This window comes from Adelges cooleyi, unplaced genomic scaffold (genome assembly GCF_023614345.1).
Source record: "Adelges cooleyi isolate 19-005CV unplaced genomic scaffold, UGA_ACOO_1.1 ACOO_flye_CR_arks_rails_tigmint_CR_PRNA_23, whole genome shotgun sequence".
NCBI classification, from domain to species: domain Eukaryota; kingdom Metazoa; phylum Arthropoda; class Insecta; order Hemiptera; family Adelgidae; genus Adelges; species Adelges cooleyi.
In genome coordinates this window covers 7,069,746-7,087,284 of record NW_026095893.1, presented here as the reverse complement: position 1 = coordinate 7,087,284, position 17,539 = coordinate 7,069,746, and the positions used below count along the sequence as shown (strand labels likewise).

Below are 17,539 nucleotides of genomic sequence, written 5' to 3'. Positions count from 1 at the left end.
CGAGTTTAATAGGCTGTTGCGTATAAAAATAAATAATTATAAGTTAGGCAGATATTATATAGTAATACTAGATGGGTTGTAGGCGGGTTTTACTATAGGAAATTAAATTTAGCGGTGATGGTGTTTATAGGTTTTAAGAATAAATGTTTTTTTGGGCTTATAACTTATTTTGGATATTGTTTTGTGAGTGGACGTACAACGAATGACCGCAAGGTAGTAAAAGAATTTATATCTAACACAATAATATATGTGAGTTAGCTTTCAAGTACCGACTATAGTCGACGAGGAAAATTACTGCTTTCGGTTGGTAATAAAAACTGAGCAAGATAAGAACACCAGCGTGATTTCTATGGTGTCCAAACACGTATTTACGATTATGTTTTAAGTAACGAGTTCTGTTTTCTAGTTGAATACTAATGCAAGGTAGATACTATTATACGCGTTATTGATCAAATTTCTATCGATGTAATCTAAATAGTTTATTTTAAGCTTATAATGGAGGAAACTGGCATGAGCGCTTCTGGATATTAGCCAAAATAAGTTTAGATATTTTTTTCAAAGATTTCAACCAAAGTACATGAGATTTTACATGTGTTGTTTATTATATCTTTTTTAACGAGATCTTTTTACAGTATATACGTTTTTATTAGTGATTTATAGATATTTTTGAATATTACAACTGTTGTGTAACTTTACGAAAAAGGTAAGCACCATAATATTAATCAAATATAAAATATGTTTTTTTTGTTTTCCAGCAAATAATAAATATAATAATTTAAAGCAGTAGCATATTTTTTTTTAAAGTGTTTCGTGACCTTGTAACTACTTTATTGATGTTTAGTTTTAAAAATTTAGGAAAGTTTTTAAATAAGAAATGTATATGCACAAGGAATGCTTTTTATTACAAAATTATTGAAAACAAAAACGAGTTACGAAAATATATTTTAGCAAATTTAAACCCATTTTTATGAAAATGCATAAATTTTAAATATGTTGAAAACATCATAACATGATAATAAAACACTATCACAAGCTAAAATATTGCCCAGCTATTGCACAGCTGAGACTGACCCCTTTTCACTAAACAAAGTATTTTTCCCATCTATTGTAAATGACAACACAAAATGTTATAATGACCAGCACAAAGTACCATTTACGCATTTTTCCTGTAGTATAACCTTTCAAAAGGCAAAAGCTATTTTTTCAATATCCCTAAATTGTATTACGCATCGTTGCTTTCTTAAAGAAACAGTTTAACAAAATTTTATCAAGCAGAAATATCAAAGTTTAAAAGTTCAATACTTAACGTTAGTTATTTAATGATTAAATGTTGTCATCTATTTAAATATAAACATGTCTATTAAATAAATATTAGTAATACAAATAACACTAGCTTTTATTTTATGTTAATGTGTCATCTATCTGTCATTAATCAACTAAAATATTTAAAAAAATATTCTACATTATATATTTTAACAGCCATGAATTATGGTAATTTCCGAGTTATTCCAAATTTATCTAGGATCAATTTATATTAACACTAGAGAGATTATTTTGATTTCCAATTTTAAAAAATTATATTATTAAGTTGACAAATGACTACCTAAATAAAAAAAAGAGTTGTATGTTAGTATTTTATATTATTATTGTCTTTTATTATTTAAAAAGGTACCTATAATCAAATATTCTAATTTAAAAACAGCTAAAAATTCAAATAATCAATACATCATAATGATTTTAAATATCCAAATAAAACTGTTTATTTACTATTGTTTATTATAATTGAAGGGGCCAGTAGATAAAGGTGTTAGCTGACATTTTTTTCAAAAATTGTATTGTATTGTAATATCAAAAAAGTTTCTATAGCTTTTTAATATTTAGTTACAAAAGTAGCGTTCCTGAACAATTTCAAAAATGTCAGTTAACACCTTTATCCACTTAACCCTTCAATTGTCAATGACTCTACCTCTTGCATTTAAATCAATCCGTTGATTTTCAAAAGCTAGAAATGACCGGTTACCCTGGACCATTAATTTAAACGTTTTATAATTCGTCTGATTTTAATTGATATATGAATCAATACACAAAAATGTTTTAATAAAAAAATTATATTAAAAAAATATTTTATAATATATTTTGTTTATAAAGTTAAATCAGTGAAAATAACGTTGATTAAAAAAGTGTTTAACATACCTATCTAAAACGAAGACAATTTTGAATAATTGTTTATCCATCATTTTTAACTCAATTTATGAGGAAATTATTTAACATTTTTTTATAATTTGGAAAAACAACATTAAAATTAAATAACGTATTTTATATTATATATATTTTTTTTTAAATTTAATAAATTAATAAAAAAAAAAAAAAATTGTAAGCGTGTGTTGCAAAGAGAAAAGAGAAGCTTCTTGAATGGAATACTGCAAGAGGCAGAAAAGGATAGATCACAAGGTAGCATAAGAAATTTCTTCAAAACCATCAAAAAGTACAGTACATTTAACCCAAGCCTAAAAGCTGTAAAGGATAGGGAAGGGACAATACTTATGGAGCCAGAAAAGAAAATAATAAGATGGAAAGAATACTTTGCTGATTTATTGGATGGCACAATACCTCTCGACCCGATAGAGAACAAAACATTTCAGAAAGCGGAACCACTGGTAAAAGAAATATCCAAGGAAGAAGTAAGAGCAGCGATAAGGAGCCTTAAAAACTGGAAGGCACCTGGTTCTGATAGCATACCATCAGAACTTATAAAATATGGTGGAGATGATATGTACAACTTTATTTACAGGGTTTGTCATAGGGTATGGCAGGAGGAAAAGATGCCAGAAAACTGGAACGAAGCAATAATCATACCACTCCATAAAAAGGGTGATAAAACTGAATGCAACAATTATAGAGGGATATCCCTGCTAAATTCAGTATATAAGATATTCTCCAAAGTTCTATTGAACCGCCTAATGCCCTATGCAGAAGAATGCTTAGGTGAATACCAGAGTGGATTTCGCAAAGGTAGGTCAACTATAGAACAATTATCGGTTATAGCACAAATTATAGAGAAGAAATATGAGTATCGCCAGAACATGTGGCAAATGTTTGTTGACTTCAGGAAAGCTTATGACAGCATACACAGAAATAGTCTCTATAATATCATGGAAGAATTTGGATTTCCAAACAAATTAATAAACCTAACCAAGCTGGCCATGGAAGGTGTGAAGTATCAAGTAAGAGTAGACAATACTATGTCGGAAACGTTCAGCGTCAAAACAGGACTAAAACAGGGGGACGCACTTTCCCCATTATTTTTTAATATAGCCTTAGAAAAGGCAGTAAGAGTATTACAAAACGAAGCTAGGGGACTAAACGTGAATGAATATCAAATTAAAGTGCTAGGGTTTGCAGATGACCTCAATATTCTAGGTGACTCTTTGGATGATACAGTGAGAGCCACTGAAATACTAGAACGTGCTGCAGAACGAATAGGACTACAGAAAAACACAGACAAAACAAAATTAATGGAACTCTTGAGTAGCGAAATATCGCCGGATGTGATTGAAACGATACCCTATGAGAAAGTTGAAGAGTTTCAGTATCTGGGTACACTACTAAGTACGAAAAATGATTGGTCTCGTGAAATAGGGTCAAGAATAACAAAAGCAGAGAGAGCGTTTTTTGCCTTGTTAAAGTTCTTTAAATGTAAACTCTTCTCCAAGCGGACAAAAACAAGACTTTATACATCAATAATAAGGCCGATACTAACATATGGTTGTGAAGTATGGACTACTACAAGTGTAACACAGCGAAGACTGAGGACTTTTGAAAATAAGATATGGAGATATCTGTGGAGATATAATATGTGGTCCGATCAGGGATCCGAGGACCGGTCAATGGCGCAGGAAGTTCAACCAAGAATTAAAGGAAGAACTAAATATAGTTACAATTAATGGATTCATAAAGAGTCAAAGGATAAAATGGCTAGGGCATGTTATGCGGCGTAACACAGATGCATTAACCAAGGTAGTATTAAATTGGAAGCCGGAAGGAAGAAGGCCACGAGGTCGTCCACGGAAAAGATGGATGGATGTCGTGGAAAAAGATTTGGAGGACGTTGGAGCACAGAATTGGAGGGAGATCGTGCAGGATCGAGATAAGTGGGGTGATTTAGTGATGGCGGCAAAAACTCTTGGAGAGTTATGAAGGCCAGAAGAAGAAGAAGAAGAATATATTAATATAATATTTTGTTTTTAGATAATTATAGTAAAAATTGATATCCCTCATATTTTCTTTACAGCATAAAACAATAATATAAGTTCCTGGGTTCCCATTACGGTCTAGGAAGGTCGAAAGCAGTCAAGGATTCGATGGGAACTCCCATTTTTTTTTTGTTATGTTAGGGTTATTTAGAAATAAAAATTAGTGGTATTATTCCTTTTGTAGTATTATAATTAGATTTATAATTGCATTTTTACTAAAGGATTATGTACTTTTGTCTTTTAAAATTAAATTGCGCTATATATGTATATATATATATATATATATATATATATATATAAATATACAGGGTGATCCAACTAACGTAAGACACTCATTTTCCCTGAAAATATAAATATTTTGAAAACAATTTTTTTCCTAAACTCTTAGGTACATATTTTACTACATTTTTTAATATTTTAAAACATTTTATCGCCAATCCTTATAAGCCAAAAAAGGGGATTTTTGGTTTTTTTAAATGGCAACATTTGTTTTTAATTACATAAATTTGTAGACAAAAAAATTAAAAATGTGTAAGCGTTAAATTTTTTTATTTTTATTAAACTGTTCATTAGTTATGACTTTGTTAAGATACTACATTTCCTCTTAATAATAATCATATTTCTTCGGTTTGTCCAAAACCGGTAGCACATCAAATTCATATTTATGTTCGCATTGTCCAATTGGCGATAACATTCTAACAACTAGGAATTCACTATAAAAGATTTTGAAATAGACAAAGGTTCTTATCTACAGATTACTTAGATTATAGGTTATTTATTATATCTGATTAAGGTACAGAGTACGGTAACATGTCAAATTATTTGTACGCAATGTAATAAAACTACTCGTCTTTGTAGTAACGATTGAAAATATTAAGAAATACAGTCAAAAAATCAAATCTTTATAAAGTCATAACAAATGAACAAATAAATGAAAATTCAAAACTCAAACACTAACATAATTTTTAACTTTTTGTCTACAAACTTATGTATTTAAAAACATATGTTGCCATTAAAAAAAAACAAAAATCCCCCATTTTGGCTTAAAAGGATTCGTAATAAAAATTTTCAAAATGTAGTAAAATATGTACCTAAAAGTTTAGGAAAAAAAATTGTTTTCAAAATATTTATATTTTCAGAGAAAATGAGTGTCTTACGTTAGTTGGATCACCCTGTATATATATATATATAGACGGTATTATAGATAAAAGTTCTTCTAAAAAACTATTACGTTGGAAATGAAACAAAAATGTGTAGGATAGGTGAATAATTAAGTAAAAACTACCATTGAATCATAAAAGGGTATTAATTTAAGACATTTTTACTTTTTTGCAGAATATAATTTGGCCATAATAATTACAACGGATCAGAAAACAATATACTTTATTGTAAATGTATAACTTTAACGTAACCTAACCTAACCTAAAATTATTATACTATTGAATAATGTGGTAAGTCGATTGTTTGCCGAGAAATTAATTGATAGTGTTGGAAATATTATTTATTTTGAATTTAAAAAGATTATTCATTATCTATTGCGTCAAAAAGTTTTCGCTGAAAATGCAGGTCCTATTATTATAATGATATCCAACCGGGATAAAGCGTTGTCTGTAAAAGTGAGTCGGAGAGGGATGGAGGAGGCTAAGGATATCCGGTTTTGGTATTGAAACAACAACTCATTGTTTTAATACAACAAAGCATTTCCCTTTTTACCTTCGGGGTACCTGTTAGATTTACTTCGAAGGCGAGAGGCAAATTTAAGTGACTTTACGGCATCATTTTTACATAAAAATATAAAAGACTTTTCAAAGGGGAAAAAATCTTAATATAGTTATAATAATAAAATATATAAAAACGTGATACTGCCTTAGAGTTGTAGTTTTTGATTGATCAATACTTTAATGGGTACTACATTGCGACCGATAAATATACATCTATATATTAACGGTGTAAACTCTGTAATTGTTATAAATCACAATATGAATATAATTTCAAAAAATATATTTATATGGTCAATGTACTTATGTGAAAATGACAACTACAATAACGTTTTCTGATACCCGCTTGTTGAAACAGTTTTAATGAAACCATAACACTAATCCTTCTATTATACTCAAATATTACGAATTCTCTAGAAGTGTGGTAAGACAAAAGGAATGTTCACTAGAATTTCTCTCTTTTGAACAGTTTATGTTCAAAAACGTCAGCATTGGTTTACTTTTTATTACCGAAGGATTAAATCGTACGCCGCGTAACAACAATAAAATGTAATCTTTTCCACGATGGCGGTTTTATTATAAAAATTAGTATGGTTAAATTTCAGGTAAAGCCGTTAACAATGATGTTAAACGCATAATAGTTAATATAATTAGAAAACTTGTTTTATACAATACTATAACGATTTTGTCGTTTTATCCAAACCCTTCTAACGTTATTATTATGCGTGAATGCCGTTCATTACACTAACATGTATTTTGTGTTTACAGCGCCATATAAAACATGTTTTTTCAACTGTATAAATTGTTCAATAAAATCATATTATTATAATATAAAATAAAACTATCTTTTTAATTTGATAAAAGGTCCGTTTGAACATTATACGTATTATGTAATGTTGAACGCATAAGTGCACAATTATAAATGCTTATATTTTCCCAAAATGTTTAATACTTAAATAGTTAAATATTCGTAATTAAAAAAAAAAAATTACCCATCGAACTTCGAAGTAAGTTCAAACCACCATTGGCAATCATATTATAATTATTATTTATCAAGTACGCAATATAACTACAAACTAAACTCAGTATAAACTACAAGTGATTTCCGGTTTGTGATTATTGCAAAAATAATATTCTATAATATTAAACATTTATATATTCATGTATTATATATATATATATTTTTTAAAAATACAGTGTTAATGAGATTCGTTTATTTTTACTCAATTGTTCATTAACATTTAACTCAATTGCCACCTATTATACAAGCAAACATTAATACAATGTTTTTTTTATGTTAATCGTTTTACGGATGCCGATGATTTTTTTTATTGTTATTAGCAATCATTTTATTTTATTTTACGGTTAACATATTTTGTACAACAGCTGCAGTGAGGTATAAAGACATGTTTACTAAACAAAACAAAGTAATTATTATATTTTGCCACTCGATTTACAATTCACACTTTTTGCTTCGCTTTCATACTTGCGTCATAAAAATATTAATATAGTACCGACCCAGATCAAAAATACACGGCTTATATAATAACCATTAACAAAAATTCCACTAATACGGATACATTTACACCAATATAGAATATGTGTATGTTTACAAATGACCGTTTAATAAATTAGTATTCATCCTTCCTAAGCCCTATCAACATAATAGAACACTAATAAACGTGTATGTTTACCACTAGGATATGTTTGATTCATTAAAAACTTGAAAAATAAAATGACATATCTAATATCGTATTATAGATAATATAACTAAATGTCCTATGGCAAAAAATTGATATTCGTATACCAATAACAACTGTCATAAGTCATTACAGTTATAACTAATTATAATAATTGTATAATGGTTAAAACGTTCGAATTATAATTATTTGTGTTTTTAAGGCCATTCTCGTGTGTAAAGTCGGCTAATGTGTGTGCATCTATAGTTGAGTAAAAACGTTTGAAAAATTATAAAATACATTCATTACAGGTCTTTAATGACAAAAACTTGACCATTTAAGTTCCAAAAGTTGACATATAAGAATAACTTATTTAGGAGGGGGTTAATAGCATAAAAGTTGTAAAAAATTGTAATAACACAACGAGGGGGGGGGGGAATGCATTAACTGATTAACCCCTATAAGATATTGAGTAGATCACTTTAAAAAAATTCCTCTATCATTGTTTATAGTAATCAATAATTAGCAATGAAATTTAGTTTTAGATATCTTAAGTACTTTCATTTGTAACTTGATCAACTGAAACGCTTTGATATCCTAAAAAATTGTTAAAATAACCTTAACTTTTTTAACGAAAACAAAAAAATATTTATGTTACTATGATTAAAAAGATAATCGTGTTTGATTTTTGGAGAAGGTTATAGGGTAAGACAGGTAATGCAGATGGGTGATGATGAAGGGTGTGAGGTTGATAGGTTTAAGTACTTAGGATCGATGATACAGAAAAATGGTGGGTACGAGGAGGATGTGAGTAATAGAATAAATTGTGGATAGATGAAGTGGAGGGGAGCATCAGGTGTTTTGTGTGACAGAAGGATGCCTATAAGATTGAAAGGGAAATTTTATAGGTAGGTAGTGAGATCAGCAATGTTATATGGGTCGGAATGTTGGGCAGTAGATAAGAAAACGGAACAGAGAATGAGTGTAGTGGAGATGAGAATGTTGAGATGGATGAGTGGAGTGACCAGGGAAGATAGAATAAGAAATGAATACATAAGGGGCAGTCTAGGAGTTGCATCAATTGTGGAGAAAATGAGAGAGAATAGGTCGAGATAATTTGGTTATGTTATGAGAAAAGATGAGGCAGAGGCAGTGAGAGGTGTTATGAAGATGAATGGAGAGGGAAAAAGAGGAAGAGGTAGACCAAAGATAAGATGGGTGGACGGAATACATAATGATATGATGATAGCGGGGGTGGTTGAACGAGATGTAGAAGACCGAGCTCTATGGAGGTACAGGACTAGGGTAGCCGACCCCATGTAGTAGGGAGTGTAAGGCGAAGATAAAGAAGAAGATGATTAAAAAGATAAAATATATAATTCTGAAAAACAATTGCATCACTAATTTCACGTTTACAATAAACATTAAATTATTATGTTTGATTAAACCGTATTATGTGTTGATAGATGATTGTGTAGATTTAAAATCATGCGAACGGCAAAACAACTTCCGAACTGCTTCATAATATACTTAGTACAATAAAATATAATGTATAAAAATATTCTGCAAATGGTAAGTTATAATAATTATATTATTATTTTGTCGATTTAAAATTTAAATAAACAATTCAATGGAAATAGAACTTGAAGATTTTTTTTTTTTAGGAAAAAAATTATATTAATACATAAATATTATTAATAAATTATATTGAAAAAGCTTGATAAGATCTAAAACGATGCTGTAAGACTTTATTGTTATTATTAAATCAGTGTGAATCTATACGGTTTTTATATTATACAACAAAAAAAAAAGTTCTATTATTTCAAAACGTATAGCACTTTGTCACAATAAAAGGTGGATGAGTAAGCCCGTCGATACCCGAATATTTGTTCAGACCTGATTGATGATAGGCTTGCGAAAGGAAGTTCAATGATCGTACTCCCCGAAACGAACCGTAAAAAACAAAATAAATAACGAAGAATGAAAAAAGCAGATAAAAGTAAAAAAGAAGATAGAAATGTGTTCAAAAGTTACATTTAAGTACGTAACTCTCGCACAAAACTTCTGAAAATAACAATAGAGTTTTTATTCAAACTCGAAATTAACAAAAAAATAAATATTTTATAAACAAGCTTAGTTTTTGAATATTCAATCGTTTGAAACAACTTTCTGTCTTTTCAAATTTCTATGGTATAATTAGTTTACATACATCATTAAAAATAAAAAGTGTTATGGTTGAATTTTTTGTCCAACAATACAATGGTTCATAAAAAAATACAATAACAAAAAATAAGTTTAATCAAAATTTCTTTTCATATTTGATTTTACGGAAAATCATAATTGTAGAAATACCAGTGAATGACCTTAAGAAGAATTTAAGTATAAGAAACAAATTATGTTGTATCAATCGAGTATATTTTGTAGTCTCCATTGGTTCAAATGTGAATGAATTTATAATATTGCAGACACATATTAACAATTCTGAGATTATATTTTATATGTTTATCTTTAGCTGCATCAGAGAAAAATGGTTCAGTGAGGTACAAGATGAGGATGGGTAAAAAAATAATCTTTTGTAGTCAACAATTTAATTTAAATTTCCAAAGAGATGGGATATAATTTAAAACCGGGGTTTTCTTTGGGCACGCTGGGTTGTTTAATATTACACACAAATATCGCACAGTATAAAAAAACCTACGGATCACTGGACCGTAACTTGTTTTTCCACCTTTCAACAATGATAAACATCTAGGATTTTCATGAAATGTGTGTTTAGTAAAAGAGAACATTGCAAAGTTTGGTTGATTAAAGAGCACTGATGTATGGTTTCAAAAAAAAGTTCCCCTATTTATAATAAAGAAAAAAAACCAACTTTCCAATGTCAATATAATATTATATCAACAAAAATACTTTTATACTTAGCACTTATAGAATAAATAATATTTTTATTTAAAAAAATATTATAATGTCTATTGGTACAGGTAGGTGCATACGATTTAAACATTGAATTAAAATAATGATAGAAAAGTAAAACTATAGTTTTTTTAAATAGTTGTTCAAATAAATTATCAAATAATTGTTATCCAATGTGTAGACCTTGTGTAATGTGTCTCTTCAATTACTACTCAACAATAGTAAAACATTTGAAACGAACTTTAAATTGTATTAGTAATTTTAATTTTTGTGTTAATAGTAATGAATTTACAATATACAGTAGGCTGTTTTGTTTTTTTAATTGATAGTTAATTTTAATTTTTGTGTTAATAGTAATGAATTTACAATATACAGTAGGCTGTTTTGTTTTTTTAATTGATAGTATTATCTTATTAAAATAAGAAATATAGAATTATATTCTATTAGGTTGTTGAACTTCAGAATATAACTGAAACGTCGTTTTATTTTATAACAATTATCATAACATTTATGGTATGATTTTTTTTTTACTGTTATCATAAGTGTTTATATATTTAAATTTTAATAAATATATTTACTTATAATTTACCTAATTGTCTAAGTAATTGGAGTAATGGTAAATCGTACTGTGGTACTGTTTTTTAAATATATATTTTACCATGTTGATATTTATTCATAAAGAGGCAACGTAAACTAAATTAATACTCGGTTGCTAAGTCAGTAACTGTATTTGTAATTATTATACAGTCACAAAAAACAGTTTTATTAATGTATTTATTATTATTTTTACGGCGAAAATAAAAGTGGACTAAAAAATTATATGGAATGGAAACCAGCAAGTCAGATCTAATTAAATTAAATGAAAACGATACAGTTCTTATTAAACATAACGATCAGACAAGGTCAACAAAATATTTAAACGGAAATCGTATTGGCCAAGAAGAATCATTACCGGTTAAAAAGAATAGTGGAACAATGATTACTCGCAATGGTTCAACAGAAGAACTCGGTAGGATGATTAAATCATTTGTAGCGGAGACTGATAAACCTATTGACGAATCCTCGATGAAATCGAATGAACAACTGCTTTACCGGACGGTCGGGGATAAGGAGGATTGTTACATTGATCTTCAATTACAAAATTTCAATATTAAAATGACTAAAATACAAGATAAAAAGCATCCAGTGTCACGTTTAGACGAATTGATTGTCTATGAAGAAGATCAAAATGATACTGAAGAGAATGATGATTCATGTGATGAATCGTGCACCGAAAGCACAAGTGATACATTTGATAAACAAAGTAAATTATTACTTATAATTAATATTACATAAATTGAACCATAGTGATTTGATCCAATAACTTACCCAAAAGAAAAGTTTTTTAAAGCGAAGTTTTAAACCAACTTTTTAATGAAAATCGGTTTAAAAGATTAATATGATATTTTCTTTTTTTACATCCCATTATGGGGCCTTTATACTTGCGTACTTTTGATCGAAAACCACTCATTCTAAGTTAAACCGTACACTAAGACGCGTGGTCCGGCAATAGTTCTGAAACAGTTACAGATTTGTCAATACTTGTTTGAACGAAGAACATTTTTAATGTTCGTTTTTATTATTAGTGCAAAAATTATCAAAAATTGAGATTTTTCCCATAAAAATTATTAATTAACTAAAAATCATTTAAGAATGGTGCCATAATTGATATCTTATGAATATTCCGAAGAATCTTAATGTTTAAATGTTTTTTCAAACATAAATCACATTCTTTTTAAAACCTTTCGAAGTTGAAACATAAGTTTTTATACCAAAATAAAGCCTACGCGTTACAGAAGTTGAACAAAATTAATTAAATTTTTTAAATATTTTTCTCTTTCCTATGTTAATAGATTTAGCTTACTGTTAAGTTTTAGTTAAATATGCCTATAAAATGTGCCTTAATAAATGCTAGCGTAGAGACCCCTTAAGCGCTAATATATTTATTTGATGTGTTAATAATTCACGTATTCACTTATAGATTTAAGGTATAAATCATTTGTATGTGTAATAAATTATTGTGTATATCTTCTGTTGGGAAATTACAATTATTAGGTGTATCATTAATAGCATTATCATTATTTAGATAGTCATGGTATAATAATTTAATATAAACACGCTTTTGATTTTGGCTATTAAATTGTATTACATTATCTACACATAGGTAGTCATAGTTCAATAAACGTTGAACTTCAGAAGAAGAAATTAGAAGACTGGTATACGACCCATTGTGCTAAACGAAAACGTCGCGTGTGTTACGACTACAACTCTACTACTAGGAACCAGCAACAATTTTCATTTGGTTAGATTTATAAAATATTTAATTCCCGAAGTTTTGTATGATAACACATGTTTGGCAATGTAGTGAACCGCATTCCAGCAAAAGTCAATCAGGAGGAATTGTTAAGAAATTATAAGTGCGAGATGAAATTTTTAAGAAATAATTTTCCACATATTTTACCGAATATCTTATGTGCCGTCGCCAAGAAAAAAGTTCGAGATTCAGTTCATTATATAATTCATTACCTGATAAAAAGTTCCATAAAAGAAAATGAAGTAAGTTTTAAACTACACTACATTAAAGTGTTAAGAAAATATATTTTATTTTTCAGGTGATAAATTCCAAAAATGTACATTTTCGAATTAATTCTAAAAATAAATTCAACTCGAGAGACAACAAAGTATGTTATTTGTGACGTTTTAAAAATTGTCAAATAAAAATGTTTAAATATTTTTAATGCGGTATTACGTTTAGCTTTAAGCTGAACTGAAAAATTGAATGAACGATTTCACGTGATTAAAAAGCGTGAGAATTACTGATTTAATTAAAGAAATTAAGGTAACTGATCTAATAATCATACTTGGATAGGAGGAGAAACAGGTTATCCCTTGAACTATAATGACACGTGCAGCTTCTTGTAAACGTAACGCTTACCTTTGAATATCCTTTGTATTGTTTTTTTTCAAATTTGAAATTTAGACAAATAAATATTCACCGTGTTTATTGCATAACGTTTATTCATAGTAAATTTTGATGAGGAATCTGACAACGCATGTTCGTTTTCTATCAAACTCTTTACTTCTACGCCCCTTCCCAATACAAAACATTTATTCCAATTGGCTGGAGTGGGTTTCCCTATTTTCAGCTAAAAAACGTCGAAAGCGTGATAACTTCTCGGCTTTCAGATAAAAATATTGGCGGCCGTGCAGCGTCGCACGTCTTTCACATTAAAATATCGATTTTTTCACCGCAAAGAGGTCGAGCCTAAAAACGTTATCATGCCTCGACGTTTTCAGCTTTAGCTCAAAATAGCAAATCGAATGGAATGCAGTTCAATTTTTTCCACGATCAAACCATGGCAATGAGTCAGTCTGTTTTATAATAGTAACTATCGTACCTAATACTGTAATGTTAACAGCTTTTAAATAAATTTGTTTTTATTAACAGCAACTTATACTATTATTGTTATAATAATTTAGCGTGGTTTGATTTTTACCTACCAGAACTGATAGACATACGTCTGCGTGTATCATTCTAGGATTACCTAACAGTTATCTTGGTGTTAAAATTTTTTTTTGTAAGATAGTTTTAGAATAAAAATTTTAAAATACATGTAGCCCAGAATTCATTTAGTTAAACAATAATAGTTTGATATATAGATGAATATCTGTAGAATATAATGAAAGCGGCCATTAGTAAGGCTAATAATTATAGTACTATGTTTGCCATAGTCTTACAATTTTTATGATCATTAATGCTTTTAATATATAATCATAACGTAATGTAATTTTACTAAAATTACACTTGCATACTGAAAACCTTTACAACTTCATAGAGGTTACACAATGTTGAGAGATATTGAAATTAATTTTTTTTTTTTTGTGTGTAACTATCCCTCTATGGCCAGACACTATTATACTGTGCGGACACGCATAATAAGCAGCCCGGAAAAAATGTCACATCTTCCATTTTAACGCGTGTAAAAGCTGAAAATATTACAATATTTTCTAAGGTTTATTTTTAATATATTCCTATACGCCCACAGAGGTCATGGATGGAGGAAAATCTGTAATTTTTCATGTCACGTTAGGGTATATAGCCTACTGCTTAAAAGTTTTTGCAATATTATGAAATGGATTTATGGAAAAGAAAGACAATGAAAATTACTTACAATACATCAAGCATATCTACCTTATTTGTTGCTCGTGACAATAATAATTATTATAAAGGTAACGGGAATCACAATAACATTGAACAAATAATTTATTGTATTTCACAATTAATACCTTCAATGCATTCCTATGGTGTTCGGCCTTAATGTTAAATAATTATATTTACTTATTTTGATTGTAATAGCGTTTTAATACTATTAACAATTGATGACTTTATTTTAAATGTAATTTGTGCATTATTAAACTAACATATTTAATTTGAAAAGGAAATAAAAAATGCCTTAATATTTTGTATAGTTCATTAGTTTTGATTGAAAGTGCTTACGTTAGTAAATTAATATTTACATATTATAATATATTACAATTAGAAGTGAGTAAGAAATATTATTTTTTAATTATTATCCACCAAGCTATCGAGCTCGGTCAAAACAGAATTCTACTTATTTAATATGTAAGATCATTACCGTTTTTCTTATAAGACGGGGATCTTTTATTTAAAAACTTATTTTAGAATACAAAAAAACATCCAAATTTTATGTTTACCAGTTCTAGAAGATATTTATTTAGTTTTGTACAAAATAACATTCAACATGTTCATAAGTTCCACAAAAACGTTATCCTGAGCATATTATTACTTATATCCAGACAATTGCGGTGCTAGAAATGGAAGGATTAATTGAAAACCAATCTGAATACTAATTTTTGCTTACCATTATAAATATAAAAGTTTAGATATCCCAAATTAGGCTTGTAAACAAATGTCTGCATCTAAGCATTGATTTATTATAATTCAATTTCATTCATTACCACTAGGTGTAGATCCATATTTTGTCCAGTACAATCCAACCAAATCGTCATACTGAATCAAATCAAATAAAGTATGTACTCACCTGCAATAAAAACAAAACAAAAAAATATATTAAGTTATTACTTTTTATGTTTAACAACTATTTCCAAGAAAAATGTCGTAAAAGCTTATTAATATATCAAAAATAAAAAACATAATTTGTGAATAAAATACAAATTTCCTTATAATTAATTATAAATATAAAAACGTTGTGTTTAAAGAGAATTAAACTTATGAGATGAAAACAGTTTTCAGGTTTTTTTTAATGACAGGAAGAAACATCAGTTCAATGATAAATACCGTATAAGATTTATATAGTCGTTAGACTGTGTTTAAACGATTGATTCTGTGACATAGAACACATAAATGGATCTGACAAAGTAATAAAACATTTTACTGCTTGTAGTTTGTTCTTATTTTTTATTTTTAGACCTGTTGGTTGGTTTGAACAACTATTGCTCTACTAGATACAAGAGTTGTCATCCTGGGGAAGTGGTTATGGTGGGGTGGTTTACCGTTGCCTTCCGCACCAGACGGTTGCCCGCCCAGCTAGAGAAACGGCCAACGACCATGATTCGAACCACGGCTAGTGCGTGGAAACATTGCCGCGGTAACCCTCTCGGCCACGACTCCAGTTTATGTTTGATATTATTAATTTAATCGATTCACTCTTTTAAATTGTTATTAGTGTTAAAGTAAAAAACAGATAATAATTAGAATTCACAGAAGATGCGATTCTGTATAAAATAAAATGATGTTTAATGCATGCAGCAGTAGTAGTTCTAGTTGTAGTAGCAGCTTTATATAAATATGTATAATACATATAAATAATTCTACTGCTTTGCCAGTAATAAGTGTTCAAGGAAAAGGGGTGAAATTATACCAACAGTGCAGGGTGGAAATCGAATTATTCACTTCATCTTGCACATATACACACACACTCACACAAATGATTGTGTAAATTCCAGATCCGATCACGTTTAACAAGCATGTCACGTATGTAACCTCTTCAATCCTGACATATAATACGACGTCAAAGCAGCTATAGTTGGAAATATTTAAAGGCACATACCTGACTAGTCAATATTATATTCTATGTATGGTTAATTTTTTTTTTACATATCATCGTATAGTATATGGTCTTATTATATACGACTATGAACTATAAAAAAAAAACATCAATACACAGATACGTTTACATTAACACGGACTTTTACGTGCGATCTCTTCTCATACAGCAATAATATATTTTTAAAATATTGCATGGAAAAAATAACATAAAAAAGTTTAAAATACCTTGAATATTGTTAAAATTTGTTTAAATTATGCTTTTGTTGGGATATCAAATATTAATAGCGCATAAATTATTCAATCATATTTCTCGTATAATTTGAAAATTAAAAAATAACATGTATACTATTTTCAATAGGTATTCTTAATTCTGTACTCTGCTTAAAGGCATATTTTACCTCATCATTGAATTGTTTAAAATAAGTGCTTCCATTATTCGGGAAAAAATAATTAAAATGGCTGTAAACATCTGCATTGCCCCAACGCATTTCTGTACCTATTTTGCCTATTCATTGCGCCTTCTTTAAAATAAACAAATTAATTACAAGTTACTTGATCATTTTTCCAGAACTTTTCGACCTCTCTTAATCAGGATATTTTTTAATCTAGTACAGTAGTAATTGTATTAATTGTTTTGTGTGTTATAAAATATAACGGTCTTTTATTTCAAAAGAGTTATTTAAGAACATGTGATCGATAATATTAGAACAATAATTTGTTAGCTTATTTTCTTGTCATGTTGGTAATAAAACCGTATAAGTCGATCAAATGAGCTTGTTGATCAACAATGATACCGGTAATTTGATTGCTGTAGTTTTATATTATGGGAGAATACCGTGAAATAGT

At 28.6% G+C, this 17,539-nt stretch overlaps 1 protein-coding gene across 3 annotated transcripts in view; it reads right to left on the bottom strand.

The window, feature by feature from the left end:
• LOC126835547 (lachesin-like) overlaps positions 1 to 17,539 on the bottom strand; it is a 144,271-nt gene that overhangs the window by 46,861 nt on the left and 79,871 nt on the right. Inside the window, exon 1 of one of the 3 annotated variants that reach the window (XM_050568215.1) lies at positions 15,486 to 15,594. The exons of the other annotated variants lie outside the window; for them this stretch is intronic. Within the exon in view, the coding sequence (XP_050424172.1) occupies positions 15,486 to 15,543 (58 nt within the window). The 5' untranslated portion in view covers positions 15,544 to 15,594. Of the gene's footprint in view, positions 1 to 15,485; positions 15,595 to 17,539 lie in introns of those variants that run through there. 3 annotated transcript variants of the gene reach the window in all.